This window comes from Pinus tabuliformis, chromosome 8 (genome assembly GCF_031772625.1).
Source record: "Pinus tabuliformis cultivar Carrire ecotype Pingquan chromosome 8, CPIR1, whole genome shotgun sequence".
Taxonomy (NCBI): domain Eukaryota; kingdom Viridiplantae; phylum Streptophyta; class Pinopsida; order Pinales; family Pinaceae; genus Pinus; species Pinus tabuliformis.
This window is the reverse complement of record NC_142294.1, coordinates 1,989,351,647-1,989,363,874: the sequence shown is the minus strand read 5'-3', so window position 1 is coordinate 1,989,363,874 and position 12,228 is coordinate 1,989,351,647. Positions and strand designations below refer to the sequence as shown.

The window sequence follows — 12,228 nt, the reverse complement described above, 5'->3', positions numbered from 1 at the left end:
AGATACAGTGAGTACATAATTCAGGAGAGATTCCCTTCATATCTGTATAGTCCCACGTGAATGCTTCCTTATTTTCAAGAAGTAACTTCATTACTTGCTGTGTTTCAGCAACTATCAGGTCGGAGTTTATATACAGTGTTTTGCCAGGTTCAATTTCTACAGGTATACTTTTAGAGGAGATGGTAGCTGATGTTTGAGGTAGGTCTTCAGAATTAAGCTTTTCTTGGGTATCTGACTCAAAAAGTGCAGCTAGCTGATTATGTGTTCCTGGAGTCACAGAGGAGGGTTCGCAAATAAAATTATTAATTACTTCTTCATCAGTGGCATATTTAAGGCTTAAAGCTTGTCCAATAGTCAAGATAGGTTGAGTAGTTTGATCACATTTTCCACCCATAGGGAATTATCATTATTAATCAAGGGTGTAGCGTGAGGGTAGAGAGTAAGATGTTTTGGTCTCATATCCATTGGAAATTATCATTGAACCAAATCTGCAACTGATAAAAGCATCTGCTGTGGCTAGCCAAGGCCTACCCAAAATTAGAGGATGACCCCCCAACTTTGTTTTAGGTTGCAATACCACAAAATTAGCTGGATAATTCCAGGACTCAACTGAGATGATTAGGTCTTCAATAACTCCTTCCGGTTTGATTGTAGAACGGTCAGCTAATTCTAGAATGGTTGGGGTATCTCTGATTCCATTCTTCATTTGTAACAGTTGTGAAGTTTCAAGAGTCATAATATTGATAACAGAACCTAAGTCTACCAGAACTCGAGGAATTACTGTTTTTCCAATTTGCATTGTGACAGTAGGATGGCCAGGATCACCATATTTAACTGGAGGGGCTTTACCCAACATTAGTGCAGATAGATCACCCATGACATGAACTGTGAGGGGATCTTTAGTTTTCCTACCGGGTTTCTTAACACAAATGTCTCGCATAGTTCTGGCATAAATTGGTACATCTCTTAGTGCTTGTAATAGTGGAATTTTGACGTAGAGATTTTGTAATTCCCCTAGAAGATTGAAAGTAGGTGGCTCAGGTGTTTTAGTCAAAGCTAAACGCTCAGGGAATGGTGGTTCTGCTGTTTCAGCAACAATATTAGAGGGTGGTTGTACCTCTTCAGGTGAATCATGCTTTTTTATTTCTTCTTTATCAGAATCAGAAGAGGTAACATCATCAATGATAGGTTCTACTATTTTCCCAGATCGTAAATGAATATCATTGCATTGCACAGGGAAAACAGAAAGTATAGGCTGGTTTTGAATATCAATAAACTGCACAGCCTTATTATTGGGGTTGGGGTTAGGTTGTATAGGTAGTTGGGGCCGCATCATTTGATTATTCAGTGGAGCACCTGATGGTAAAGGGAGTGGTTGCTGAAATTGTGATTGAAATTGAGGAAATTGATTTGGAAACGGGGGTTGTTGACCTCTCCAATTTGGATTCCACTGGTCAAAATGAGGTTGTTATTGTGGAAGCCAAGGAGTCCACATTGTTGGGTCTACAAAGGGAGGGTTTGTTTGTTGCATGGGTGGGTAATTCATTTGATTGAAGGGTGGGTATTGCATTTGGTTAAAGGGAGGGTAATTTGCTTGACTAAAAGAAGGATAATTATTCCAACGATTAGAAGATGTAAATGGCATATTAGGATTCATACCTTGTCCTCACGGTTGCCATTGCCTTCTCTGTGTCAACAGATAGACAACTTCAGCTTCTTCATCGGTTGGTTGTAATGTTGCTTTGATTCCTGGTAAAGAAGGGCATTGTTGTGTTTCATGATCCTTATCACAAAGGGTGCAGATTGGCATTTTGTCCAATGGGCATTCCCTTAGTGGGTGCTTTTCTCTGCATTTGGGACAAAATATGGACAGAGCCACTTCTGCTTTGGCTTGTTTCTTTTTAATCTGCAAGGTGTCAATTTGTGAAGCAAAAGAACTTAACATTTCAGTTTTAAAATCCTCAAGTAAATTACCTATTTCGGCTCTTGTTGCTCCTCCACTAGCTGATTTTTGAACTCTTGAAAATGTGGTATCCCTGTTGTTTGATCTATTCCTTGCAGCTCCTCTTGAACATCTTTTACAGAGGTTAATAATTTCATCATATGATTCTTTAGATATGTCCCCTTTACCAAGCATATTTAGCATATCTAGACAGTCATCCCTTACTCCTTTTAATAATATTGTTTTAAGAATATCTTTACTTACATCGGGGTGACTGGATCTTTGTAGATTATACTGTAGCCTTTCCACAAAGTCCTCCAGATTTTCATCCTCTTTCTGTATCATCTTGAATAGTTCCTCTCTTTTTTCTCTCGTTCGGCAATAGTCTTGATATTTGTTCAAAAATTTATGTTTCATCTGATCCCATGTTGTGATTACATGACCTCCAAGACTCATGAACCATCTTAATGCATTTCCCTTTAATGTTGTTGGAAATAGCTTTAATTTTTTAGCATTGGTAATGTAATCATAACTTCTGCATAATATATCAAACTCGAAAAGGAATTCATCAGGATCTTCAGAAGATAAACCATGAAAGTTAGGTAAAGCTGAAAGTGGAATATTCTTCATAGGAGCTGCTCCTCTAGGAAGATCACCAATGGGAAATCCTAAGGTAGGAAAAGAGTTTTCATCGTTTACCTCTCCTTCTACCTATTCTTCATGGAGCAGTTCTTCATTATACCCCTCCATGGTTTCTTCTGTTTGTTCCCCTACTGCACTTGCTCGATCCTCAATGTTTCTTGCTGGTTTCTCAATTGTTTTAGGGTTCCAAATCTCTTCCTTCGTTTCAAATTTCGCTTGAAAGGAAGGTTGATGCTTTGGTTTTAAGGAGCTTGGTCGCTGAGGAACAGAAAATTCAGATTTTGATATAATCTCGTCGATAAAAGTCTTTCTTCCTCCTCCTCTTCCTCTGCCCCTGCCACCTGTAGGGTTAGTTTTCTTGGGGGCTTCGCGTCCTCTCATGCAATCTGTACATCTGAAAGAAAAACATAAATGCTTTTGAAATCTATAATTTCCTTCCCCGGTAACGGCGCCAAAATGTTGGTCACTATAATTTCTTATTTAATTAAACAATCAAGTGCTACATAAATTGTCAACCTAGGGAAGTCTGTTTATTTCAAAGGAAATCACACACTGTATATGCTCAATCTCAAAAGCAATCCAAAGTTGTAGTAAAAGTTACACTAATCACACCTTGCTTTGAATCAGACTGAAGCTCTACTTTGAATTACAGTAAAAGCAATCTTTCTATTGCAGAATTCAAGATTCAAAGGAAAATAATTATCAGAAGAATCCTGGATTATATTAAGAAACAACAACCTAGGAAAAAGGAACCTTTCAGCAATCTGCAAAAGAAAAGACTAACTATGTTGTAACAGAGAACAGGACCCTATTCCCCAAAGTAGGAATCTTCAGCACCTGTCTCCGACGTCACACTTTCATCAAGTCATTCAGCAAAAAGAATCACCAATCTAGTTGAACAACAATTACCTAGGAGTGAATTGTATGAAAACGATGCAACAATCAGTTGAAACAGAGTTTCAGTAACAGATAGCAGAGTTATAACAAGGCATGAATAAAAACAATAATTAACACACTACAGAACTAATGGGTGAATCTTGTGAGGAAGGTGGGCCCTCTCCTTCTCACAAGATTCCCCAGAAATGAACGGGAACTAAGAAGAAGTGCTCAAAGTGATCTTTTATTCATCTGTCAAATGTAACATGTTACAATAAGAATAAACACACCCTTCTCTGTAATTCCTTCTAGCTAAGCCTTCTGTATTCTATCTTCCCCCTCTAATGCTGATTTCTCCTCTATCTAAAGAGGAGAAATCCTCTTAATACAATGATTACATGTGTACATACAAATCCTATTCTTAGTCTGATCTAATATTCTATGCTGGAATAGGATATTCTAATCTTCCATAGCAAAATGTTGTTACAGTGGTTGTAATGGTGCTGGCTTTGAGGTACAACTATTGCGGCCAGTGTAACAACTCCTTTAATTATCCTTTCTTATTACTGTTGTATATGAAATATTGTTTTAGCATCGTAAATCATGGACTATTTTAGCATCACAGATCATAGTCTGTTTCAGCATCGTAAATCACGGGTTGTTTCAGCATCGCAGATCACAGACTGTTTCAGCATCGGGATTTGCGTACTGTTAACTGTTTCAGCAACGTGGTCTTCAAGCAACAACAGTATATTAACTGCAGTCTTCAAACTTTTTTAGCAACTATATATTTCCGATTAGTGGCTAAGTATGAAAGTAATGTAAATTTACATGTAAAACAAGTTAAACATATAGCAAAGAGAAGAAACGTTTTATACCTTTGGAAAAATAGATTAATGTGATAATGTAGGCTTAAATGTGAGTAGGAAAAGGATAGAAAAAAGTATGAGAAAAAAGGTACATTATAGGGTCCTAACAGGGATTTGGTTCACCACATGAATAAATGCAAACATACCATGGACCACACTGCCAGAAAGAAGAGCACCATGACAGGGGGAGTAACATACCTATTATGAACTACTAGTTGTGAAGAAAAGGAGTAGCTTGACAGGGGGAGTTCTTGGACACCCCATTTACCATTGATGTCAAAGGGGGAGAGAATGTTGGAAGGGCAAGAATATTGCCATCAATGACAAAGGGGGAGATTGTTAATCTAGGATTTCATTGCTGTCAATATGACATTGAATGAGGTGTCAATATTCTTGAGAAGCCTGGTTCCAGATAATGATGTATTGTCCTAAGAAGTTTCCAAGTGTATGATTGGTGATCTAGTCCCTAGGTACAAGTCCTTAACATGAGGAACTACACTTAATGAAGCCATACTTGTGATGATGTTATACTCTTATATGTCCACACTTAATGATGGTGCTTGATGAGGGTTGGAAGACTAAGTGATGACGTGACTAATGATTGAAAGAGACTTTCCTAATGACACTATCTACAACATATCACGGCACCATTATATGATGACACGAGATGATACACTCATGATGACATAAATGCATCACTCCTACATGATGACACACTCATACATTGATAACAATGAAGAACCTGTTGTCCCAAACATTACTCATGGTGTCCTAAACTTTTTATGCATAAAATTTAAGGACAATCACAAAGAAAAATATTTTTTGCTAACTTAGAAGCATCTTTTCTCAATGGGACCTAGACCATCTTAAAGAGGATTTTTTCCTCTTTCCAATGAGCCATTACTTGCCCTGAAACTCCCAGAGGTTGATGAGATAATGAATTTGTAAGGTAAAAAATATGAAACTGCAGGCTAGCCAACCTACACTTGTCATCCGTGTCAACCCACTTTATGTAGACGTTTCCCTTCAGTTTTACCAGCAAAAAACACTATAAATACATGGATTTGCCTCATTTCTATTAGAAATTAAGAGATAAGCATATAGATCAATTGCACAACACAAATCACACACTATATTATTCATCACAACAATTACATATATATAGGACATAACACACTGACTTCGACACATCTAGATCATGACTCCAACTCATCACATAGGAATCAACACCTTCTAGACTGATGCCTAGGGACTCACAATGACAACTACACATGACATGGAAGCATTACTTCCAACACCCTCCCTTAATGCTTACATGTAACATATATAGAAAGCACACATTACAATAACAATATGATATATGTCTGACTGGTCTTCATCAACACTCACATCCACTCTGGAATCTCACAAACATCACTCTTTCTTCACCACCACATCTTCGAGCTATCACTTGACCTCCATTTAAAACATAACTGCCTCTGACCATCGTTGATGAACTTTGTACAATTGACGCTTCTTGAACTACCCCGAAGAATAGCCTAGATACTGAATATCTCTATGGACATGCTTCCATCCTAGTAGTATGCATTGAAATACATACTTCTAGTTATATAGGTAAGTTGTCTATGTATTGAGCTTATCCAACAGTCCATCATACAACTAACCTTTTTGACATATACACTTACATACATATGAAGGAAACATGTAACTAATGTTCTTGAAGCACTGAAGAACGACAAGACACATTAGCATATAATAGACTTAACATAACCAAATCATTGATTTGTTCTCTCGGCACCGAAGAACGTGGAGAACCATCAACTTGAAAGATGTTTTTCTGTTGATTGTGGTTCTGCATCAAATTTCCTTTTGCACACTAAAATAGTTTTACATATATAACATCCAAACTCCAAAACACACCCAAACAAATTGTGACAAAACCCAAAACGGATTGAGGCAAAACTAATGCCTTCGATCTATGCAGATCTCGATCAAAGCAACGCTGGCTGTAGAAAGTCCATCATATCATTCCTAACAGAGCAACAGTCAAAATGAAAAATACCATATATCCTCAATATTATATATGTAATTGTAGAATTTGACAATGGATCTCGTGGTATTTAATTACAAACATGCTCGCAAACGATCCAAAAACGATTCATTATTCCCTTACGCAGCTTCAAAGCCATTTCACCCACAGCTCTTAACCAGTCATCCATGACCAAAATCTCCTCTACTTTTGCTGGTAGCGGCTTTTGTACAAGATTACGTCGTGTGGTATGGACCCTTTCAGAAAAATTATTAGAACATTGAATTATATTTGTCTGGAGTTACAACGCTCTCACCATAAATCTCTGCGCAAACTCCATGTGGACTTACACTTCATGCAAATGAAATGAACTGCAATAATTACCTCATCACCAGTAAGGAAAAACTTTTTTGGTTCACTACAATTACGATGGACATCACTTCTCCTTTCTGCCATCCATGTGTCGTAGTAGCCCGGCGCATTTACTCTCGGATCTTAACTAGAATGAAATGAATCGACAACTTTTGTTGACGGATCTGATATTCACCCAAATCAACTCCACTTTGCTATCTATGCATTCTTCAAATTGTACATCATCTCATATTATGAAGATGTCTTTTTGCTAAGCCTAGGATCTCTTTGCTTTTCCTCCAAACAATCTCCTCCTACGACTCCACCAGAGAGGATATCATTTCAGGCTTTGCAAACAGAGCGCAGTAGACAACTGTATTCCAATGGCAGATGCTTGATAATAATGTACATGCATCCATTATCGGCAAGCCGATCATGAATTCAAAAAAAACACATAGGAACAGGAAAAACTAAGCCTCAGAGAAAAAAAAACAAAAAACAAAAAACAAAAAACAAAAAACAAAAAACAAAAAACAAAAAACAAAAAAAAACAAAAAAACAAAAACAAAAACAAAAAAAACTCCAACTTCGCACACATGAAAACTAAACACCCTAATTTATTTACATAAGATCAATAAAATCAAGGCCCTCTTACATCTTCCTGACCCTCCCGTGAAGGAGTCAAGCCAGAATAGGCTCGGATGCCATATTAGAAATTGAGAGATAAGCACAGAAAGCAATTGCACAACACAAATCACACACTATATTATTCATCACAACAATTACATATATATAGGACATAACAGACTGACTTCGACACATATAGGTCATGACTCCAACTCATCACATAGGAATCAACAGCTTCTAGACTGATGCCTAAGGACTCACAATGACAACTACACATGACATGGAAGCATTACTTCCAACAATTTCTAACACAGATTTTCGGTTAACAAGGAGGAAAAAGGGAGGATCAATTTAGAACTCGTGAACGCATGATCAGATAACATTAAAGGAGCAATATTGATTTTTTCTGGGCTTATATTTTTTAACACATAGTTGTCTCCGCTCGTACCTGAGTTTGTGACACTGTTTTGGACCTCTTCATACTTGAGATTTGTTGGAAAAGGCTTAATACCCTAGATCTCTTGTTGTACTATGTAAACAGAGGTATAGATCTCTTAAACTCAGGACTGTGTCATAAAAAAAAGTACCTCGGACTGTGACTACAGTGTCTATGGAAAATTATACTGTCTTCTTTGTAGCAATTGTAGCAGTATCGACTGTGACTGAGGTACAATAGCTTGGTTCCTTTTTTTGAATTTTGTATTGGATAATGAAGAACTCGGGTCAGATACTTCTTACTGTGGACAATGTCATCATTGGTGGATCAAACCTTCTTGATGTAATTAAATACTGTGACAAGGTCATTGTGACTATTGACTGGTGCAGCAATATCTTACTCTTGTAGCTTGGACATACTTGGAACAATAAGCAGTCATCTTTTGAAGACATGAAATATATCATTTCCTGAAGCTCGAATTTATAACAAAACCTCTGTTGCACTGTTAAGAGTTCAGGCCTGTAAACTTGTCCCTGAATTCAGTCTTCTGTGGGCTATTTCCAGTGATCGTCTTGAGCTCTTGTGAAAAGCCTTGATATACTATTTGACCTCAAATTTTGGAGATTTGTGAAATACCCCTTGTGTGATATTAAGGCAAGACTTGGAGAAAACCTATTAAGGAGATATTTGAGAGCATTGTTAAAGCACCCTTGAAGACCATGATGCATTGAAGACATCACTAGGTGATTTGGAGACTTTGCTTTGGTACAACGAAGTGCGGTGGCAATACCTTCTAATTGAAAAGGTTGTCATTAATGATGTAGCATGGAGACTAGAGTGAATCTGAAGATTGACAAGGCTTGGTGAAGAAGACTTAGGGAGCCGTGAAGTACAACCAAATGTATCTTGACAAAGCAAAGCTATATGATTGGTGTCCTTGGAGTTGGTGCTCCTAAACTCAAGGTTGGTGCCTTGGAAAAGATAGGGTCAAAGCCCTAGAGGTCGGAGCCTCACTAAGTTCAAGTAGGTGCTTGGCACATCCTAGGTTGGAGCATGGGTGTCTTCATCAAGGGTTGGATCCCTACCTATAATGTACTTGATTCATTGTAAAGATTATATTAATAAAAGGAGTTATTTCTATTGTTCATTTTGTGTTCTAAATATAAGTGATCTTACTGGTAAAAGTAACAATTGAAAAGAAATGTTGATTCACCCCCTCTCTTAGTATTTCCAACAACAATAAACATTTTTTTCTTCCTAAAAAAAAAGAGTGGCATGAAATCATAACTTTTCTTTACTCGGAGCGGTATTTGTATTTATTTTTCCTATCTTTGGAGTTGGTAAGTAATATTGCAGACACGATGATATATTCATTATTCAGAGGGTTGGATTTATTATCGTTGTCCTGCAACTCCCGTCATCATTCTTCTCAATGTCCTCCTTAGGATTTTGGTCTGGCTATGAATTATATGCTTTAGTCCAGTTCATGGCAAAGCTCTAGCGTGGCTTATTTAAAGGTTCCTCTGGTTTCCTTGAGCTTCCATGGAATGCTTCTCTTTACTAGTTTTGGAGAATGGTTCAACCTAGTTGGTGTCTCATCTACTTGCATCCAGTGGCTCTCTTTGACATGGTGGAGCCTTCATTGATTTCGGTGCATGACAATGATGGTTTGTTGCTAGATAGGATTTTGGATATGGACAAAGCTTTGTTGGAAGCTAGGAAGCGGTCTGATGATATGGCATAAAAACAACAATAGTCTTTGTAGCTTATCTTGGAAGCCAAGTTGTTTCTTCACTTAAGCAATATGGAGGATTATATGAACAGTTTGTGCAAGGAGTTCTTTTCTCTTAGTGTTAGGGCCTTGACATTGGAAAATCTCATGTCTAAAGTGTTCATTTTGGCTCGAGAGGCATTGGTTCCAGTGCTGCTCCTAAGAAGAAAAACTCACGTCATCCACAGGGTGTTGATTCTCTTGGCAATGGTCACAGCTGATGGTGGGATCAATCATGGTTTTTGTTAGTTTTCTTGATCTCCATTGATGGCTTATGTTATCTTGCAAATATAGCATGATCCTTGGGTTTTTTTTCCATATTCTCAATCGAAATAATTTTTGTATAAGCAAGAAATGTAGCTCTAGAGTTGGCATTTTGTTTGTATAGACATATATATATCTCTATGGACAAATATCATAATATTATTGTAAAAGTTTTAACCCATAATCTAGTCATTATTAATACAAAATCCTTACCCATTTTCTTTAAAAAAATATTATAACCTATTAATACAAAATATACCAATATATTAAATAATATTGCAAAAGAAATACAATCTAAAATCTTTTTCCTTCCCACCAACCTAAAATATTTTTCCTTCCTGCCATACAATATAAATATAGGATAATGAAAGAAGTGAGAACAAATGATCATTATATGCACCCCCGTGTTATGGGCAAATTTAGTGTTTCTTCAAACGACTAACCCCTAGACCTAGTAGCTAGTCTAAAACAATAGCCAAAGTAATTTCATTGCTTTTCCTATAGCTAACAGATAAAAGAAAGAGGAACAAAAGAACCAACTTGTATCTCTCACTCAATCCCTCTTCCCTTTGACTGCTTTCGCCGCTCCCTTCCGTACTTAACTCGCTTGGAAGGTACTTGCACACAAGCCGAGACAGAAAACCATCAAAGCATACATATCGATCTGTTAACTAAACATATTATAGAATCAAAAGTACAATATACATCATATAACACAAGAATGGGAAAAAGCATAGAACTCTTTATTGATAGAGGAAAGATTACAACTCATGTAGATGCATGTTCGATTCAGTGTCATCCTTCGAGCTTCAAACCCTTCTCTCCTCATGAAGCAACAATTTGACATGATAACATTACTCTCTCTACTAATTTCATTTAAACAGCATTTCCTTAACTCAAGAAGTTTTAACCTCTCTAACTAGACCAGCATTTGAATGCTTGGTCAATTTATAGCTGAATGGAGGAGGTTAAGCCATTAATGCCCCTCATGAATGCTCTACCAAAATTGGGAAGTGGTTCCATGGAGGAAGGGATAATGGATTAAGGTTCATTCATCCTCTTCCTCATCCAAAAGCGAGCTCAATCCATCTGGAAACTTCCAGAAGCATCCATTGGATGAGGAATCCAATGAACTCATTTCAAAAATTTGATGAATCTCGCTCATCGCAGGTAGAACAAAGGCTAGGTGCGATGCATAGCACCCAGACAGTGTAGTTCCTGCAATGCATTGCAGCCTGATAGAAGGCCACCTGCACTGATCTCCTTAGGGGCATTTTTTGGATGAATAGTGACATGGAAACTCTTGGGAGGCAAGCATGATGTAGGTTAACTTCATTAGGGAATGAAAACAACTGAATTAGGGGTTGATGGACCCTAATAATACGGATCTGGAAGTCAGGGTTGATGTGCCCAAATTTTCCTGTAATAGTTGCCCCCTAAAGCATGAAGTCGAAAATAAACATGTCGAGTGAGATGCTTTACCACTTGGAGAGAAGGTTTCGAAACAGAAGGAGACCTACATCAATTACAATACATATATCATGATACTTTGATTTTTCTCACGAACTGGCTGAGGGAAGGCATACCCATGCTCAACTTATAAACTTTCATTACATGTACAAATATAGTCATTTATAGATATAGACCCATGAATGGATGACCATGAATGTAAGGCCATTGTACATTTGATATAGTACTCCTAAAAAATATATCGCAGCCCGGATGGATGAAACTAGATCCGGGGTCTTCAATCTCGTCCAATCTTTCACTCAAGTACAAGTCTAACCATGTGAATAGATGATCTGAGGTCGAACATGGAGAGATATCGTCTTATTACCAGCCAATGATGTCAGTCATTAATAGATGTGAGAGGAATCACCAATAATGATAATGACCCTCAAGGTATAGCAGTACATTCCCCATGGTGTGAATAAATGATTTGATCTCGAACACCATACGAAGTCTTTCGGTCTAAGGCCATTGACGTCAACCTATAGTCGAAAGTGAGAAACCTGCCATTGATGTATGCAAGCCTCAAGGTACTGAAGGGGTGTTTCTAAGTCAAATTCTTGGATAATGTGTTGATGTTGACAAGAAGCGACTTGTTACAGGAGGGCCTTGATGTATCCCACATCAACGACACAGAATGAGGTAAATGATTTTGGAGATATAATATCGACCGATGACACAAAGTTCAGGAATGGCGGGCATGAAAATGAAGGTTTACTATATTGTAAAGGATGAAGTTTTGAACTGAATGACTTCTCTTGAACATATCAGCGACACTGAAGTGAATTGGTAGCATTGACCCAAAACAAATTGATGGATGGTATGATAGACCAACGGTGTGATAACCATCAAGCTGAATGACCCAACCCACATAGTCACGGTGATGAGGTGAAAGTGTCATGTTCAAGAGCG

General features: G+C 37.6%; 1 protein-coding gene across 1 annotated transcript; it reads right to left on the bottom strand.

The window, feature by feature from the left end:
• Positions 1-409: 409 nt before the first annotated feature.
• On the bottom strand, positions 410-1,333 carry LOC149244421 (uncharacterized). Its single transcript, XM_089371538.1, has one exon. It carries the CDS (start codon positions 1,331-1,333, stop codon positions 410-412), a length of 924 nt encoding a protein of 307 aa, XP_089227664.1.
• Positions 1,334-12,228: the final 10,895 nt, after the last annotated feature.